General features: G+C 39.3%; 1 protein-coding gene across 1 annotated transcript in view; it reads right to left on the reverse strand.

Moving 5' to 3' along the window:
• Positions 1-19,521, reverse strand: part of ANO2 (anoctamin 2) — a 384,000-nt gene that overhangs the window by 183,694 nt on the left and 180,785 nt on the right. Inside the window, exons 11-12 of the mRNA XM_008973750.3 lie at positions 8,227-8,361; positions 1,265-1,425 (exon numbers count right to left, since the gene is read on the reverse strand). Coding sequence (XP_008971998.1) covers positions 1,265-1,425; positions 8,227-8,361 — 296 coding nt within the window. The remainder of the gene's footprint in view (positions 1-1,264; positions 1,426-8,226; positions 8,362-19,521) is intronic.

Genomic DNA, 19,521 nt, shown 5'->3' on the forward strand with positions numbered 1-19,521 from the left:
CATTTCCTCCTGCTCCCTGCTCCAGCTCTCAATGGGCTGAACACTGCCCGTGTGCTCCCGGGACGCAGCTGCTCTCCCTGATAATAGAGAATAGAGTGTGCCCTGGAAATTTTTATTGGTGGCCTAGCAATATGGGAATCTTTCCAGTCAAGTTCTGCCTCCACCCAATTGAAGGTCCCCACAGGGAATGGAGGAAGGTTGTGTTCTAGTTCTCCTAAGAACCACCGAGAACAGGCCTCTCCCTCTCCTCCTTCTCCTCATACGCTCAGGGACGTGTGACTCAGGGCCCATCCTGGCATATCCTCCGGGCCCCATGGAGTCAGTGATAAATCAAACAGCCTCTGCAGCAGGACTGTGGTCCTGCCGGTCTGTGATCCAATGTGCAAACCAAGGGCCTGCACATTCGGTGATGAGTAAAGGAGCAGGCGGCTACTCAGATGGCCTGACACAGGTTGACTTGGTCCCTTTTCTAATACTCATGGGTGTGTCTTCTTAGAAATGCTCAGTTACCATGGGGTGGTTATCCCACGTTATTCCAGTTTGTGAGAATAGGAATATGTGTGTGTGTGTGTGTGTGTGTGTGTGTGTGTGTGTATCTGTGTGTATCTGTGTGTGTTTACAGTCAGATACCTATGGCTCAGAACAAGTTTATTACTCCATACTCTGGGAGGAAGGGAGGAGGAGAAAAATGAAGGAATTATTTTTTCCTCCACAAATCCCTTTGGTGGGAATACCGAAAGCATTACTCTGGCATTAAATATTAAATTAAACAGTGCAGGGACAGTACAGTCTACACTCATGATGCCCTAACAATCGCACTGAACAGGAGTCAGGAGACCAAATCTCAGCCCACCTTTCCCATGAGCTAACTCTGTGACCACGGCAGTCACTCCACCATTCTAAGTATTGTGCTGCACGATATCTACAATCTCACCTAAGTCAGTGCACCTGCAGGAGTCTTACGGGTGTGCTAGGAGTTTTCAAAACAGGCATTGGTTCAAATTCTGAATAAATCACACATGGGGCTAGTACATGGTTAGCATGACTACATCTGAGAGAAAACAGATAAAGACATGAAGGATATTCCTGTTTCCATTCACACATATGAGTAAAGAAAAGAAAGGTGTCATCCTTAAAATACTTCTTGTGATGGGAAGAAAAAATGTGAAAGCAAGTAACCTGAAGGGGATGAGCTTTACAGCTTGGTCACTGTGCCCATGTAAAGGAATCACCCATATAAGCAAGCCTGGTGATGGCCACATACCCCACAGAGCCATGAAGATAGAGAAGAAGACGGTGGCAGGGTTGTCAAACAGGTGGCTGGCCCGCGCGGTCCCACAGGCTGAGCTGAGGTTCCAGTAATCACAGGACTTGTCACACAGGGGACACATGGTGAAGGCATTCTGCTGGTCACACATCTCTCTGCTGCAATAGATGGAGGTTGTTGGGTCAGGTGGAGCTCAAGCATGGTCCACTCCAAGAAAAATACATCCCCCAAATAGCTCCCATTTCCAAATCTATGGTTGAGTTTTTCAACTCCATAAGTAAGGAATGTTAAAGAAGTTAGCATTGGATTCTTCACCTGGAGAGTCTTACTTATACTTTGTTCAAAAACAACAATGAAAAGATGGGGTATGGAGCTCCCTGTCACTACAAGTGTCCTGGAAAGTTAGTGAGATCTGTCAGAGACATTGAGCATTAAATGATGCCTCATAAAGTCCCTTCAGAACATCTGGGGTCCATGAGGTTGGTGGAATGGGATGCATCCACAGTTGTGAATAAATCACAGCCTGAAGCTGGATTTCATCATCCATTCTTCAGTCTAGGCTGTTTTTGTAAAGCCTACTGGCTGTCTCACAAACAGGTGATACTGGTCCCAAGTAGAAACAAACACGAGTGTGTGGCTAGACCTGTGCATGCTCTCACCTCTAGAAGGAGAAGTTCTACGTGGGGAAGAACGGAGTAGATCTGGGTGGAAAGCCCTTTTCTAAGGGCATGAGCTGGAGAGCCACTTGTAGAATGGAGATTAATAACCTCAACCTACTAAGAATTATTATAACCATGAAATAAGATTAGGGAGAATGAAAGAGCAAGGCAAATTCTTCCAAGATCTAGATTCTTTGATACTTGGAGCATGAACCAAATAATCTCTAATGGCCTGTATTCCAACCTATTCTTAGTGTATTTCCATTTAATGGACTGAGGAATATATTTGAAATTCCATTCATTCGTTAGCTGACTAGCTGTATCCAACAGATTTAGGCTCATATGAATGCTTGGAAATAAGAACCAAAGAATCAGCCCTGACTGACTTTCCCAATAACCCTCTATACCATACACTGATAGGAAAAATGAATGAACTCATCCCTCTGTTGTGTAATATTCTCCCAGGGAGATGGGAGGATGGTTAAGCTCATGGTTCAGGGGGAAAGGGTGGAGAACTTAAGATTTCACGAAAGCAAAGCACTGGCTGTTCTTACAGGGCAGCTGGAGACAATGATGGGGAGGCAGGGGATCCAGCACTGAGAACCACAGCTGTTTCCAACAGAAAGAAGCAGCAGAGGGCGCTAGAGAGCATGGCTCACAAGTGGGAGCCACTGCTAGGGAGAGCAAGCTGGTGCCCTGTGTGCTAAAGCCAGTGCTCAGAGGAAACCTCCAAAGCCAAAGGATGCCTGGGTCTCTTTCCCCCTTCATTAAGAAGTTGAAGGGTGGCAGATTTATTGAGGGCTGCCACTTGCTGTCAAGCCCCAGTTTCTAGGCTTCTGTTTTTAATGAGCTACTAAGTCCACAGGAGGGAAAGGCCTCCTGTGTGAGAGAATGGAAATTGTCGGTCCCTGAGGATAAACCCCAGTTCCTCCACTGACTCGCTGGCAAAGGTCAATAAAAATGACTCATCCACGTTGAAACTATTAAATAGTCATATCTAAATAATACATTCAGCTGTGCTAGTTTCACCTGGGCATGTTCTGCTGGGTGACTAGAGAACCCAGTTTATGTCTTCTGGGTCAGACCTGTGTTTGCTATGTATATAGAGAAGGAATTGCTATTTTCAGAGAGGAAAGTACCCCCTTAAAAAACAGATTTACACAGAAAATCACTTGTCTGTATAAATTCTAGTAAAAGACTTTCGCTTTTAAGTCACGTCCAAGAACATATGAGTTCCTCAATGCTGCTCTTCAAGTATATGTCTTAGGGACTTCATTTAACTCAGCGGTTTTTTCTTTTAAGCATGCACTGAGGAGAGACAGAAACCTAGTCAACTGAATCCTAGTTGGAACTAGTCAATGCTAAAAGGTCAGGAATGAAAAACGTATTAGCAGCCAAGCGGGTGCAAAGCACTTTGAAACCTAAGTGCTGTGTAAATTGCTGGTCTTTAAATTAGAGTGCAGGCAACTATCCATCATTTGTACAAGATGGCAGCCACCATGGTATGGATTCTCCTCAAATCATTTAAATGTGAAGTCAGAATGCTTCATATATGTATTGGGGGGTTTTTGATGTAATCACTTTTAACAGAATTCTAGAGGAATTCTGGCTAAGAATGACATCGAAATGACTTTGTATTTTGTGAGAGAGACTGCCTCTAGACAAGCTGAAAGATGAGGGAAGCCTGCCCAGAATGGAAATCAGGTCTAGGGTATTCACTAAGCTGCACAATACACAGGTTTCTAGTGAGAAGTAACTGTGGCTATAAATCCAATGCTGTATTCCTTTGATTTATTATTTTCTCCAGAAAGCCTAAGAAGCTTGATAAACGGCTTGACAGTCCATTGAACCAAGACCCTAAAGTGAGCAATGTTCTTCAGGGTAAATCATTGCTCATGGATTAGGTGATTCAGAGCCCTGTTAGCACAACGGGAGAAGGTACAAAGAGGCAATCATTCAGGAAATTCAGACTAAACAGCTGCTATTAAGGTCTCAGACCTAAAGTAACCAATCTTTTTTCAATATGGTTTAGATTAATCAGCTTTTTAAAAAATGTCCTAGTGTTCTCTGTTCATGTAAGTGCTTAACAAATGAAATCAATCCCTTGGTGAGTAGAGACAGGGAAGTTCTATAGAGGTATCATGCACGCATGGAAGTATTACTTACAGGCTTATGCTTATATCTCACATATCAAAGTTAAATTACTGGGAATAAAAGGTATCATTTAAAGCTCCACCTCATCAATGTCAGTTTTCTGGTTTTGATGTTGTGCCGTAGTTACCTAAGACGAAACCACAGGAGGAAACTAGAAGAAGTGCACGCTGGGCCCCTCTGTACTATCTTTGCAAGTTCCTGTGCTGTAAATCTAAAATTTTTCCAAATAAAAAGGTTTTAAAAAGTGAGAGAGAGTAAATTTCAGGCTTGATGACAAAATTAGCAACCTCTAAAATAATCCCAGGAATACTGTAAGTTTTTAATCACAGTTATGAGTGGCTGATAGACACAAACCCTTAGAGTATGCATTTCTTTAGATTCAATATTGGTTTTTAGAGAATATCCCTTTGTTTATAAGGAGTGGCATTTTCTGAGTTTCCATCAGACCCACAGAAGTTGGACTTCTGATGAATTTACAATTATGTTTAAAAAACAGTTCCTCTGTTTTTAAAGAAATCTATTAAAATGTTTACTTTTTTCTAGTATTTACACCTTCCTGACTTGCCAGGCCCCATCCTGAGTCTGAAAAAACAACATCCAAAACTTCAATTTTGTAGTAATTTTAAACGTTTTTGACTGTGACCTACAGTTAAAACAATCTGTTACATCAGATTTCAGTATGCAAATACATACCTTCACTCTCACAAACACACTTATAAAACTGAAACAAAATCTAATGAAGCAACACTTACCCATCCGTCTTATAATGAATACTAATATTTATTGCATTCTAGCTTATCTTACCCCATCTTGTTTTAGTCCACTTGAAAGCCCATTAAATTGATTCCACAACCCACCAGTGGTTGTTGTCATATCCACAGTTGTAGAACACCATCCACTCTGACAGGCAATGTGACACATCCGCGGTAATGACTGCACTTTACACTTGAATATCCCTGCACATGCAAGAATGTGTGTGAATGTGGCTGTGTGCATCTGTGTGCAGACATCTATCTGCACGTGCATGAGTGTGAATGTGGCTGTGTGCATCTGTGTGCAGACATCTATCTGCACGTGCATGAGTGTGTGTGAATGTGGGCTGTGTGCGTCTGTGTGCAGACATCTATCTGCACATGCATGAGTGTGTGTGAATGTGGCTGTGTGCATGTGTGTGCAGACATCTATCTGCACGTGCATGAGTGTGTGTAAATGTGGGCTGTGTGCGTCTGTGTGTAGACATCTATCTGCAAGTGCCTGAGTGTGTGTGAATGTGGCTGCGTGCATCTGTGTGCAGACATCTATCTGCACGTGCATGAGTATGTGTGAATGCGGGCTGTGTGTGTCTGTGTGTAGACATCTATCTGCAAGTGCATGAGTGTGTGTGAATGTGGGTGTGTGCGTCTGTGTGTAGACATCTGTGTGCGCGTGCATGAGTGTGTGTGAACGTGGGGTGTGTGCATCTGTGCGTAGACGTCTATCGTTGCAGCATGTGCAGACCACGTCCTTTCCAGCTGTAGTGGTTGCTGCCACGTGTATTACCATGTGGGGACCCGGGGCACAAGTTCTAAATCCTGATATAAACCAGCCCACTGGTGCCCCACCCACTGCACTGGCAAGGTATGGGGTTTCCCACCCTTGGTCAACCTGAGGCCAGATGTCTAGGGATCACAACTGGCAAGGGAAACCCAAAAGCCATGTTTTCTTAGAACACACCCAGGTAAGCCCACGTGAAGCTACTGAGTTGTGAAGGAGGATATGAGCCCTCCGGAAAACTTCTCTGCTTATTAGAAAAAGCAAAGACTTTGGAACAGGAGGCAACAGAGTTCAACTCCCAGCACTGACAACTATTAGTTGTTGATATTGGACAATTTATGTGACCTCATGTAGCATCAGTTTCTCAATCTCTGTTCAGTGGAAATAATAATGCCTGTTTACGGCGTGTATAACATTGATCTCTTACAGGATCAAATAAACTAGTTTATAACAATCGCCTAGCATTATGCCCCCCAGAAGGTAGATAGTTTATAAGTATTAGCTCTTCCCTCATGCCTCATGCTAGATGCACTGGGGAAAACACAGCCCTAATAACCCATCTCCTGTGATAAAGGTCCTAGAACTCCCAATCAAGAGCACTTGCCCTCGGCCTCCCTCCCTCTCCCCCTTCCTTTTTCCCTTCACCCTCCAAAAAAAAAAAAAAAAAAAAAAAAAAAAAAAAAACTTGACAATTGATACTAGAGTTTTATACCAAAAAATCCAAACTCTTGTCTCTTACACCAAGTGATTTAGCTTTATTCTAGATATTGACAATATAATCTTCAGTTGATTTGATTTGCAAACCATTTGCATAGATTGACATTGATTTAGTTTTATTCTAGATATTGACAACATCATCTCCAGGTGATCTGATTTGTGAGACCATTTCTATAGAGTATGCACCAGTAGGCAGGAAGCAGGTGAGCCAGGAAGCAGGTTTCTGCCCACTGATGCACGCATACCCTTCCTAAAATGCAGTTTTTGGTTTTTTCTTCAGAATGGCCACTACTTTCCCCATTACCACCCCCAACTCTAATGATCCGCCCAGTGTCCTCATCCACCTGCCTATGGAGGGAACATCAAGTTGGTACAAAGCTATCCTGCCCCTAGCCACAATGAATTGGTCCGGGGCCTCCACCTAAGTCAAACGGAGTCATAGTACTTTTTCACTTGAGACCAATCGAGTATAAAGCTCTAAGGTGTAACACCCATGAGCTACTAGCAGCAATGTTTAATCCAAATGGAGAAAATATGTAGTGTAACCAACAAATGCTAGAAAGAGTCAGAGGCAGGAGATAAATGGAGTCCCTATTCCAGTGCTCCTTGAATGCTTATAATAAATTTTCTTTTTCACTTAATCTAGTTCAAGCTGCATTTCTATCACTTGCATCCAAAAGAATATTAAAACATACTAACCATGCTTCAGTTTGCAAAGACAATTCTGAAGATGGCAAGAGTGTTTAAATTCTAAATATTAGCTAAGTGTCTCTTTTGTTCCTTGTACTTTATTTCCACATATTTTGATTTATTCAACAATTATTTATTAATCTTCTGCTATGTTCCAGACACAGTCTCCTTTAATCCTTACAACACTATGACTTAGGCGTCGCGATTACCATTTTACAGCCAAGAATACTAAGCTTCAGGGAGTAAACTGTCCAGTCACACGGCTAATATATAACATTGTCAGTCTAAGTGCTTCTTTCCTTTTCCTTTTTTTTTTTTTTTTCAGAGGGGTCTTGCTCTTTCGCCCAGGCTAGAGTGCAGTGGCACAATCAATCACAGCTCACTGCAAGCTCAAGCTCCTGGGCTCAAGCAGTTCTCCTGCCTCAGCCTCCCAATTAGCTGGGACTACAGGTACATGCCACCAAACCAAGCCCAGCTAAATTTTTTTTTTTTAGAGATGAGGTCTCACTGTGTTGCCCAGGCTGGTCTCAAATTCCTGGGCTCCAACAATACTCCCTCCTTGGCCTCCCAAAGCACTGGGATTACAGGTGTGAGCCACCATACTCATCCCATATTTCCTTTGTGGGTTCTCTCTTCCTCATAAAAACTAGCTTTGATTCTATCTCTTGGCACTCCAAGAGTCCCGCCTTGGGGCTATTCCTCTCTGCAGTTTCTGACTTCCTGAAACAGAGGCTGTGCCTTCCTCAGCATTAGAGCTGCTTGCTTTCTCAGCTTGCTTTATTCTAGCATCATCTGACCACAGAGATGTGATTTCTACTCAGTGTCACTCCCCACACCTTGCCTTGGGTCTTATGGGAAACCAGAGGAAAAAGAAGTGATGAAGTGGAGAGAGAGAGGAAAAAAGTATTTCTCTGGCATGATTTTTCTTACCAGGAATTATCTGCCTGCCCACATCAGACACATCCCCCTGCCCTGGAGAAGAGCTTGACTAGAAGAGGAAGTAGGCCTCGCCTAGCATGGCTCTGAAGCCATTCCCAGAATCTGTAGCTCCTAGATCTGTCTCTGGAGGAAAGCTACATGTGTCATAGCGAAGGAGAATGATAGGTGAGGGCTTTGGAAAGAGGCATGTGAAATGTACTTGTACTGGATGAAACTCCAAATTATTAACATATGGCAACTGAGCCCTTTTCTTTAAAACTGATTTACCTGGGAATATCTTCTTCAATTGTTGCACATCCATAAAGAAACACAATCACTCCAATTACAGAAGATGGGATGAGGAATGATGTATATAATCCCAGCCAGGCAAAATACAGTCCAATTTTTTCTCCAAAATACTTTCTGGAAAAGAAAGAAAAGAAAATGAAACACATATTAAGAACATCATATACTTTCCTTATTTCTGTTTGTTCTATGCCTAAGTGTGGGTCAACATAGATATTCATTCCTCTTGTGACGAAAACAAAGGGATGGAGGCTGCACGGGGAAGGGGAGGCTTCAGTACAAAGAATCAACAACTGAGCTTTTCTGGAATGACGTGCATTCCATTGGAATCACATTCACACACCTGTCTTGGCTGTTCATGTGAAATAGATAGCCAAGAGAAAGAATCCAGCCCCAACAGCAAACTAAAAATATGCCACACATTTTGGCACCTTTACCAAACATGAATAACACATCATCATTTCATAAGTGCCATAGCACTCAACCCATAAGAAAACACACCTTTTTGGAACTAGCTTATTTAAACAAAACACACAGATCATATATTTGGGCATGTATACTTGGGTATGCAAACCAACATACACACACTTATTGAAAAACGACTAGAAGAAATCCAATAAAATATTAGTAATGGTTTCTTTGGATGATGGGCTTATGGGTGGTTTTTATTTCTTTATTTTTAAGCCACTTTACTGAGGTATGTTGGCATACAAAGAGCTGTACGTGTTGAACATATACAACTTCATGAGTTTGCAGATAAGTATACACCCATGAGAACATCACCAATCACTCCATAAAGTTATCCAGTACCTGCAAGTTTCCTTTTGCTCTCACCCTTGTTTTGTTTAATTAAAAAATTCTTTTCTCTTGTGTTAAGAGCAATTAATGTGAGATCTACCCTGTTAGCAGATTTTTAAGTATACAATACAGTATCGTTAACTATAGGCTCTATATTAGACAGTAGATCTCCGGGCATATATGCATTGTGTAACTGAAATTTTGTACCTTTTGACCAATATCTCCTCATTTTCCCCTCTCTGCAGCCCCTGTTAACCACGATTCTATTCTTTGGATCTATGAGTTTGACGGTTTTAGATTCCTCATAGAGGTGGGATCATGCTGTATTTGTGCTTCTGTGCCTGGCTTATTTCACTTAGCATAACGTCCTCCAGGTCCATCCATGTTGCAGCAAATGGCAGGATTTCCTTATTTTTAAGGCTGAATAATATCCATTGTGTGTCCACATTTTCTTTATCCATCCATCTGTCAATGGACGCTTGGGTGGCTTATACCTTCTGGCAATTGTGAATAATGCTGCTATGAATATAGGAGTGCAGATATCTCCTCAGGATGTTGACTTTAATTCCTTAAGATATACATCCAAAAGGGAGACTGTTGAATCAAATGGTAATTATATTTTAATTTTTTGAGGAACCTCTCATACTGTTTTCCACAGTGGCTACATTGCCACCAACAGTGAACAAGGGTTCCCTTTTCTCCACATCTGCACCAACACTTTTTATCTTTTGTTGTTGGACAATAGCATTCTAATAAGTGTGAAGTGATATCTCATTGTGGTTTTGATTTGCATTTCCTTGATGAATTGTGACATTAAACACTTTCTCCTATACCTGTTGGTCATTTGTATGTCTTCTTTGGTGAAATGTCTATTTAGGTCCTTTACTTAATTTTTTTATCAGGCTATTTGGTTTTTTGTGTGTTTCTTTGTTTTGCCACTGAATTGTAGAAGTTCCTTATACATGTTGGATATTAATCCCTTACCAGATATATGGTTTGCAAATATTTTCTCCCATTCTGCATATTGACTTTCACTCTGTTGATTGTTTCCTTTGCTGTGTAGAAGCATTTTAGTTTGATATATTCCCATTTGTCTATTTTTGCTTTTGTTGCTTGTGCTTTCTGTGCCATATCTAAGAAATAATTGCCAAGTCCAATGTGTAGAAGCTTTTTTTCCCTGTTTTCTTTTAAGAGTTCTATTGTTTCAGGTTTTACATTTAAGTCTTTAATCCATTTTAAGTTGGGTTTTTGTATGGTATAAAATAAGGGCCCAACTTCATTCTTATGCATGTGGATATCCAGTTTTCCCAATATCATTTATTGAAGAGTAAGTAGTATGAACAGTTTAACAATATTGATTCTTCAGCTCCATGAACACAAGGTATACTTTGTAAACCAAAACTTATTCTGAGACAGGTCTCAATCAATTTAGAAGTTTATTTTGCTAAGGTTAAGGACATGCCTGGAAGAAAAAAACACAGAGTCACAGAAACAGTCTGTGGTCTGTGCCTTCCTCCAAAGATGAATTTAAGGGTTTCAATATTCATCGGTGCCTTTCTCCAAAGATGAATTTAAGGGCTTCAATATTTAAAGGGGAAATATTGGGCTACTGGGTTGGAGGGGAAAGAGGGAGGGTATGGTATGGTCATCCACATGTTGCAGGAGAAAATGAGCAGGTAGCAGAATAGTCAATTAAGTATTCATCTTGTGCTCAGCAAATCGGCACTTAATATAAGGTGAACATAGAGCAGCTGCCTGTGGAGATATTTAGCCTTTTATCTGTAGCTATCTGCTTAGGAACAAAAGGGAGGGCAGCTTCTTGCATCACTCAGCTTTCAGCTTAATTTTTTCATTTTGGCAGAGTGAATTGGGGTCCCAAGTTTTTATTTTCCTTTCACACCTTCCTTTTATTTATATCCTCTTTAATTTCTTTTATCAACGTTTTATAGTTTTCAATGTGCAAATCTTTCACCCTCTTGGTTTAACTTATTCCTACGTATTTTATTCTTTTTGGTGCTATTGTGAATGGTACTTTTTTTCTTAGTTTTCTTTTTAGATAGGTTGTTAGTGTACAGAAATGAAAATGATTTTTGCATGTTGATTTAGTATCCTGCAACTATACTGAATTTATTATTTCTAAAAGTTTTTTTGGTAGAGTCTTTAGGGTTTTCTGCATATAAGATCATGTCATCTGGAAACTAAGGCAATTTTACTTCTTCCTTTCCAATTTGATAGCTTTTATTTCTTTTTCTTGACTAATTGCTCTTGCTAGAAATACTACGTTGAATGTGAGAGGTAAGAATGGGCATTTTTGCCTTATTCCAGATCTTAGAAAAAAAACTTTTTTTACTACTGAATATGATGTTAGCTGTGAGATTTTTGTGAATGACTTCTATTGTGTTGATGTTAGTTCCTTCTATTCCTAATTCATTGACAGTCATGTTCCTTCCATTCCTAACTTGTTGAGATGTAAGTTCTTTCTATTTTTAATTTGTTGAGAATTTTAAATCGTGAAACAGTGCTGACTTTTGTCCATTTTTTTCTCCATCTATTGAGATGTTCATGTGATTTTTATCTTCATTTATTGATTTGCATATGTTGAACCATTCTTGTATCCCAAGGAAAAAAACCCTTCTTGATCATGGTGTCTGATCCTTTTAAAGTGCTGCTGAGTTTGATTTACTACTATTTTGTTGAATAGTTTTGCATCTACGTTCATCAGGGATGTTGACCTATAGTTCTCTTCTTGTAGTGTCTCTGTCTGGATTTGGTATCAGGGTGGTGCTTGCCTCAGGAAGAATTTGTAAGTCTCTCCTCTTTTCCTGTTTTTTGGAAGACTTTAAGAAGTATTGGTATTAATTTTTCTTTGAATGTTTGGAAGGATTCATCCATGAAACTATCTGTTCCTGGGCTTTTCTTTGCTGGGAGTTTTGTTTTGTTTCATTTTGTTTGTTTGTTTTCAATTATTGCTTGAATCTACTTATTTGTCATTGGTCTGTACAGGCTTCCTATTTATCCTTGATTCAATCTTGTTGATTATATGTTTCTAAGCATTTATCCATTTATTCTAGATTGTCCAATTTGTTGGTGTATAATTGTTCATAATAATTCCTTTTTATTTCTGTAACATCAGGTGCAAAGTCTCATCCTTCATTTCTAATTTTATTTATTTGCAACTTCTTTCCTTTTCATTAGTCTAACTAAGGATTCGTCAACAAACTCTTAGCTTCATCAATTTTTTGTTTTTCTGTTTTCATATCCTGTCTTATATTTATTTATCCCCTAATCTATATTATTTCTTCCCTCCTGCTAATTTTGGGCTTAGTTTTTTCTTCTTTTGTAGTTACTTGAGATGTAAAATTAATTATTTGAGATCTTTCTTCTTCTTAAATGTAGCCATTTACCACTATAAACTTCCTTTTAGTATTGCTTTTGCTGCCTCTCATAAGTTTTAATATGTTGTGCTTTCATTTTCATTTGTCTTGAGATATTTTCTAATTTCCTTTTTTGATTTATTCTTTGACCTAGATATAGTACTCTTGGTTGGCAGGTTTTTAAAATTTCAGTACTTTGAATATATCATCCTACTCTCTCCTCACCTGCAAGGTTTCTGCTGAGAAGTCCACTAGTAGCCTTATAATGGTTCCCTTGTTTGTGATAAGTCACTTTTTTCTTGTTGCTTTCAAAATTCTCTACTTGACTTTTGAGAATTCAATTTTTTTCTTTTTTATATTTATTTATTTATTTTTATTTATTTAATTTATTTATTTATATTTTTATTATACTTTAAGTTCTAGGGTACATGTGCACAACGTGCAGGTTTGTTACATATGTATACATGTGCCATATTGGTGTGCTGCACCCATTAACTCGTTATTTACATTAGGTATATGTCTTAATGCTATCCCTCCCCCCTCTCCCCACCCCACAACAGGCCCTGGTGTGTGATGTTCCCCTTCCTGTGTTCATGTGTTCTCATTGTTCAATTCCCACCTATGAGTGAGAATATGCGGTGTTTGGTTTTTTGTCCTTGTGATAGGTTGCTGAGAATGATGGTTTCCAGCTTCATCCATGTTACAAAGGACATGAACTCATCATTTTGTATGGCTGCATAGTATTCCATGGCGTATATGTGCCACATTTTCTTAATCCAGTCCATCAAATTCAATTTTAAGGTGACTCAGTGTTAACCTCTTTGGGTTCAATGTACTTGGGTACATTGAGACTTCATGAATTTGGATTTTCATTTCTCTTCCTAGATTTGGAAAGTTTTTAGCAATTATTCCCTTAGTAAGCTTTCTTCCTCTTTTTCTTTCTTTAGTCTCCTTCTGAGTCTCCAAGAATGCATATATTGGTTCACTCTATGGTGTCCCATAAGATCTTAGGCTTTCTTCACTTTTCAACCTTTCTGTTTTTTCTGTTCTTCCAACTGGATAATTTCAAATGACTTGTCTTTAAGTACAATGATTCTTTCTTCTGCTTGACCAAGTATGCTACTGAAGTTCTGTATTAAGTTTTTTAGTTCAGTCATTGTATTCTTCAGTTCTAGGATTTCACTTTGGCTCTTTTTTATTATTTCTATATGTTTATTGAACTTCTGATTTTGTTGACATGTTATACTCCTAATTGTGTTTAGTTGTCTGTTCTCTTGCAGCTCATTTAAGACAATTATTTTGAGTTCTTTGTCAAGCAGATTATGGATATCAATTTATTTAGGGTAAGTTACTGGAGTCTTTTTCAGCTCCTAATAAGGTAGTATCGAGAATTCCTGATTCTTTGTGATCCTTGTAGCCTTAGAGTGGTGTCTGTGTATTTGAGAAGTAGTCACCTCTTCCAGTTCTTACTGACTGCTTTCATCAGGCAAAGACCTTCATCAGTCATGCTGGTCAGAGATTATGGGTGGATCAGCTGCCAGAGTAAGCAGGCAGTGCCTGTGGGCAGACTTAAGCTGGGTGGGGTCCAAGGGTGGATCTGCTGCCATGGTCCATGGGTGGGCCTGTTGCCAGAGTCTGTGGGTGGGCTGGCCTGCTGCTGGGTATGTGGGCAGGTGGGCCTGCTTCCAAGGTCCACTAGAGGACTGGGCTGCTGCGCCACAGACAGAGATTCTGTTGGGATCTGCATGAGAGTAGGGCTGCATTTGGTTTCCATGAGCAGTCAAGTTTGCTGATGGGTCCACGGGCAGATGAGCAGGGCTGCCCCTGGGTCTGTGGGAAAGTGGGTGGATCGGTCACCAAGTCCCCTGCTCTGTGGAAGTGGTCATGCCATTGGGGACATGGGAAGCCAGCTTCCTGTAGGGTCTGTATATGGGCAGAGTTCCCTATGAGCAGTGAACAGGCAGAGCTGTCACTAGGTGTTCAAGTGAGCAAGGCTGCTTCCAGGCCCATGGCTGGTGGTTCTGCTGCCAGAAAGCATGAGCCTGCATTCTCAGTGAAGTTTTTCTAGGTCTTGAGCTCCACCAGGGTTCTGCAACCTCTTACCTAAAAACCAGAGCTCTCATAAAGGTCTATTTTGTATATAGATGGTTGCTAAACAGGTGTTTCAGTAGAAGGGTGAGGCCTGGGGACTTTCTATTTTGCCATCTTGCTGATGTCACTGTATTTCTTTATTTCTATCTTTCTGCACTTAAAATTTTTCTACTTTGTTAATAAATTACTTTTAGAATGAAAAGTGATTTCTTGTAAAAAGAAAATTTACCAACTCATATATTTTTATTACAAGTTTATAAAGTTTGTAAATTACCAGTTAAGCCTCTAAAATACAATTTCCCCTTAGATAAATATTGACTATGGATGCCTGATGAGAAAAATACAATCTACCAAGGAGCAATATATTTAATTTCCCAAAAGCCTGTGACGTAAAACACAAGAGGGAAATGAGAGCTCTGTCCACACATTGATAGAAGAACTAAAGGGTAAGAAGAACAGTGAATAGAATCTATTTACCCACCACCACAGGTTCTGCTTCCACTTATGATGCAGACAATTGCAAGAGAATATAGTTCCCAGCCTAACAACAAGAGAAATCTGGATAATCCGTGAAATTATAACTTTGCTTGAGCTCATCAGAGAGCTGAAGTTGTAAGGTAACCAGGAGAACTGAATTTTTTTTAAATGCCAAGTCCGTCCAAGGAAAACTGGGATATGTGAATAGTTTTACATTTGACAGAGAATGGGAGGATGCGATAGTCCCCGTAAAAGTAAGAAGAAATAGCTACAATTTTAAAAATTCAGAAAGATGAGTATAAGTTAGCATGACAGAGTGTAATAACTGGGAGCTTCAAACACAAGAGCAGTTTGCCCTCATGCACAAGGTCATTTCCATAGACCTCATAAGGAAGATAATGGGTAAGGTAAGAGACCAAAGAGAGTCAGTCCCCTTAAGTTGCACACAGGTATGAAAAACCATGCACTTCCTGGAATTTTCTCTTATTCAAATCGAAAGCCTTAAACGGAAGAAGGGACCTGACCCAAGGACCTAGGCAAAGACCCACTGCTTCTGAAGCCTGAGATGGGTTGCACATACAGCCGATGGTACTTGGTGGAAAGGGTGGAAACTCTCCTAGGCCCGAGATTCTGCAAAATTACAAATTAGAAGTCTGTTACTGCTGAGGAAGGGCAGGAAACTGTCTCCCACCCAAGAATCTGTACCAGTAAAGGACAGAGTTTAATTGTGAGGGGCAGAGGGAGGACATGAATTCTAAGAAACCGTCATTTCTGAGGCTTGAGTGCACAGAACCTGCCTAAGACTGAGACAGGCATGAGAACAAAACTGCCCTATTTCCCTCCACAGCCCCACTTATAGTAAATAAGTGATAAGCTCCATTTATCACTGAGCAACAAATATCAACAGCCTGATTCTAGGGGAGCGGGAGGGGCATGGAGAAATACCCCATTGTGGCACAGGCATGCAGGGACTGCTGAAATCTGAGAGTGGAAAAGAAACAATGAGGACAATTCAGCACTCCAGGGCTCACACAAAGCATAAGGTAATAGCGTACTATCACTGAAGGAATGTGAAGTTTGTAGTGCAGTGCACTGAAGGTGACTCTTGCAACAACAAAACCTCACTCAACCAGATTGACTCAACTCTCCTCACTACTGACCTGATGGAATGGAAGAGGCATGTAGGCATAATACTACTTACCTCAGTTTCCACTGTCATTTTATACACAATGTATGGCATTCAATAAACAAATAAAATAAAATAAAATCCCATTGTCAGGAAATAAGGCAATCAATGAAGCTAAGCTTGATTCAGATGTCAGAATGATGCAATAGGGATTTTTAAATAACTCTAATTAATAGATTAAAGCAGAATCTACTACAAAAGATGTATCAAAAGAAAATACAAAGGGAAAAAAGAGTGAGGAAAAACAAATCTAGCATTCGAGAGCTGCAGGACAATATCAAAGGATCTATCACACATGTAATTAGAGTTCCAAAAGGATAAAAGAAAGAACAGAGAAGAATATTTAAATATGTTATGGCTAAGAATTTTCCAAAAGTTACAAAAAAAAAAACAAAACAACAAAACACAAATCAACAATGTTCAGAGAACCCATGAAGAATAAATACAAAAACGAAAATGAAACCCCACATACTTAGATACATTATAGTCAAATTTCCGAAAACCAAAGATTGAAAGAGAAAAATTTTAATTAAGCTTGTGGGGGAAGGAAATCAGATACAACAGAAGATCAAAGTCATTATATAGGACTTATAACCAATTTCTTGGCAGAAACTATGCAAGCCAAAAGTTAATAAAGTGACACCTTAGAGCAGGGGTCCCCAACCCCCAGACCACAGACTGCTACCTGTCCGTGTCCAGTTAGGAAGCAGGCCACACAGCAGGAGGTGAGCAGCAGGGTGAACCATCATTACCGCCTGAGCTCTGCCTCCTATCAGATCAGCAGCAGCATTAGATTCTCAAAGGAGCATGAACCCCATCGTGAACTGCGCATGGGAGGGATCTAGGATGCACACTCCTTATGAGAATCTAATGCCTGATGATCTGAGGTAGAACAATTTCATCCCAAAACCATTCTCCCACTGTCCCCAGCCTGTGGAAAAATTATCTTCCACGAAACTGATCCCTGGTGCCAAAAAGGTTGCGGACTGCTGCCTTAAAGTATGGAAAGAAAAAAAACTATTAACTTAGAGTACTATATATAAATTAAATATCTTTCAAAAATGAAGGCAAAACAATGTCTATTTTAGGGAGTAAAAGCCAAGAGAATTTATTACCAGCAAATGTGAACTGTAAGAAATGTTAAAGAAAGATCTTGGGCAAAAGGAATATAATCTCAGTAGAAATCTGGATCTACACAATGAAATAGAGAGTACCGGAAATGGTGAAAACAATGACAAGTAAGAGACATTTTTGCTATTAATTCCTTTAAAAGGCAATTCACTACCTAAAGTAGGCTTTCTCAATCACCATTTCTGAAACACCATCACCATTATTTCTGCATTTCTTTCTGCATTTTAAACTTTTCTACTTTGTTAATAAATCACTTTTAAAATTAAAATCGATTTCTTTTGAAAACAAAATTTACCAATTCATTATATTTTTTATTCCAAGTTTATAAAGTTTGTAAATTACCAGTTAAGCCTCTAAAAAGCAATTTCCCCTTAGATAATATTAATTATGGATGTCTGAGGAGAAAAATGCAATCTACCAAGGAGCAATATATTTCATTACTCAAAAGCCTGTGACATAAAACACAAGAGGGAAATGAGAGCTCTGTCCACACCTTAATGGAAGGACTAAAGAGTAAGAACAGCGAATAGAATCTTATTTCAACTTTTATATTTTAAAAAGAAATTTTTTTAGAGAGCTCTCATCCTAAACAGCTGTCCTAATGGTACCTATGGTAAGATCGAATTGAAAAGAGGACACAGAAGAGTGTAACTGTTAGCTTTTAGGGGTTTCCTTAAAAAAGATGTAAAGAATAGAAATTAGAACAAAAGCCAAATTACACATCCACTATAATTCCTCCTTCTCCACCTACTTCTAACCTCCCTTTATCTCCAATTCCCTGTCCCTGGCCCTCCAGAAGGTCTTCTGGATATCTGGGCCCCTAGCTTAAACCCCTCTCCTCAAAATCTGGTCCCATCCCCTCAACAGATGCCTTTAACACCTAAAACTCCTCCAACTTTCCCAGAAAATCCTTTAAACGTTCAACTGCTCGCTTTAACTTCCCTGCAAGATTTACAAAAAGCACTCTTGCCTGATCTCCAGGCATACAGGTTACTTGTGTAAAAGTTGACAGCCAGGAAATAAGTCGAACACGGATTCAGGGGACTTGCAGCCTGGCAGGCTCTGCTCTACCTTATAACTCCTCTTACTTCCGCGGGGCTCTGTAGTAAAACTTCATCAGCTCCAGGACGTCCCAAATTTTGGACCCCCACAGAAAAAAAAAAAAAAAAAAAATTCCGTAGACTGTCCTACACTTAAAGAGAAAAAAAGCTTTAAAAGTTACCCCAGATCTCTAATAAGCAAATACTCATCCAAAACTCCTTCTTAGAGAAAACCTACATTTTCTTCCAGTCCCTTGGAATTGTAAATCTTACTACATCTCTGAAATGTAAATATCTAAGGAGTTAACTAAAACAATGTCTACACCCACCAGAGACTAAAAAAAAAGAAGAAAGGGGGAAGAGGCTCTTTATTTTAAAAATCAACTGCTATAAAAAGTCCTATACCCCAAATTTAGTCCACATCCCCCATAAGATTACTTAGCAAGGGCAAATGGCAATTTTTAATGTATTCTCCACAGATATCGGTAAAAAAAATTTGGCCATCTAAGCAGGTAACCTTAACTTATCCCATGTGCAAAAACATAATTTGGATCCAACTGCCCTTTTATAAACTAGTGAGCTTTATATTATTGTACCTGTCTTATCGTTAAAATTTTTAAATGAAAGCTATAAGATTTATTTGTGTCTGTCTATATGTTCACATATGTTTATCCATGTGTACATCTATGTTTACATGGTATAAAACTCCTTTTAAAAAGTTATTTTAAAGTTAGGCATAGCGATACATCAGTACTCATATAAACCAAATACTCCTAAAATTGCTAGAACTATAGAAACTAACCCAAATGTTTTTCAAGTTTACATGACTTGTGTGCTCTTTGGTAAATAAGATTACTTTAACATTGTTAGATTAATGAAAACAGCTCTGTCTTCTGAGTTAGCAGCAAACAAAACAAAACAAAAATATGTATTTAACTTCAGAGTTCTTGCTTTGGCAATAATTGTCTCACATGTATGTGCTGCAAAAATAGTTAACAGGAAAATAATTTGAGATAATGACTAGCTTTGATGTTTTATGAAATTTTCATGAGTAATCCAAGCATAATTGTTAAGAACAAGTAAATTAAATAGATGTAAGTAGAATAAAATTGTATAACTGTATTTTTAAATAAGAATTTTGTTTTATAATATGTTTACTTTAGATGTTTCTCAAATCTCT

The sequence above is a fragment of the Pan paniscus genome, chromosome 10 (genome assembly GCF_029289425.2).
Source record: "Pan paniscus chromosome 10, NHGRI_mPanPan1-v2.0_pri, whole genome shotgun sequence".
Classification (NCBI taxonomy): Eukaryota; Metazoa; Chordata; class Mammalia; order Primates; family Hominidae; genus Pan; species Pan paniscus.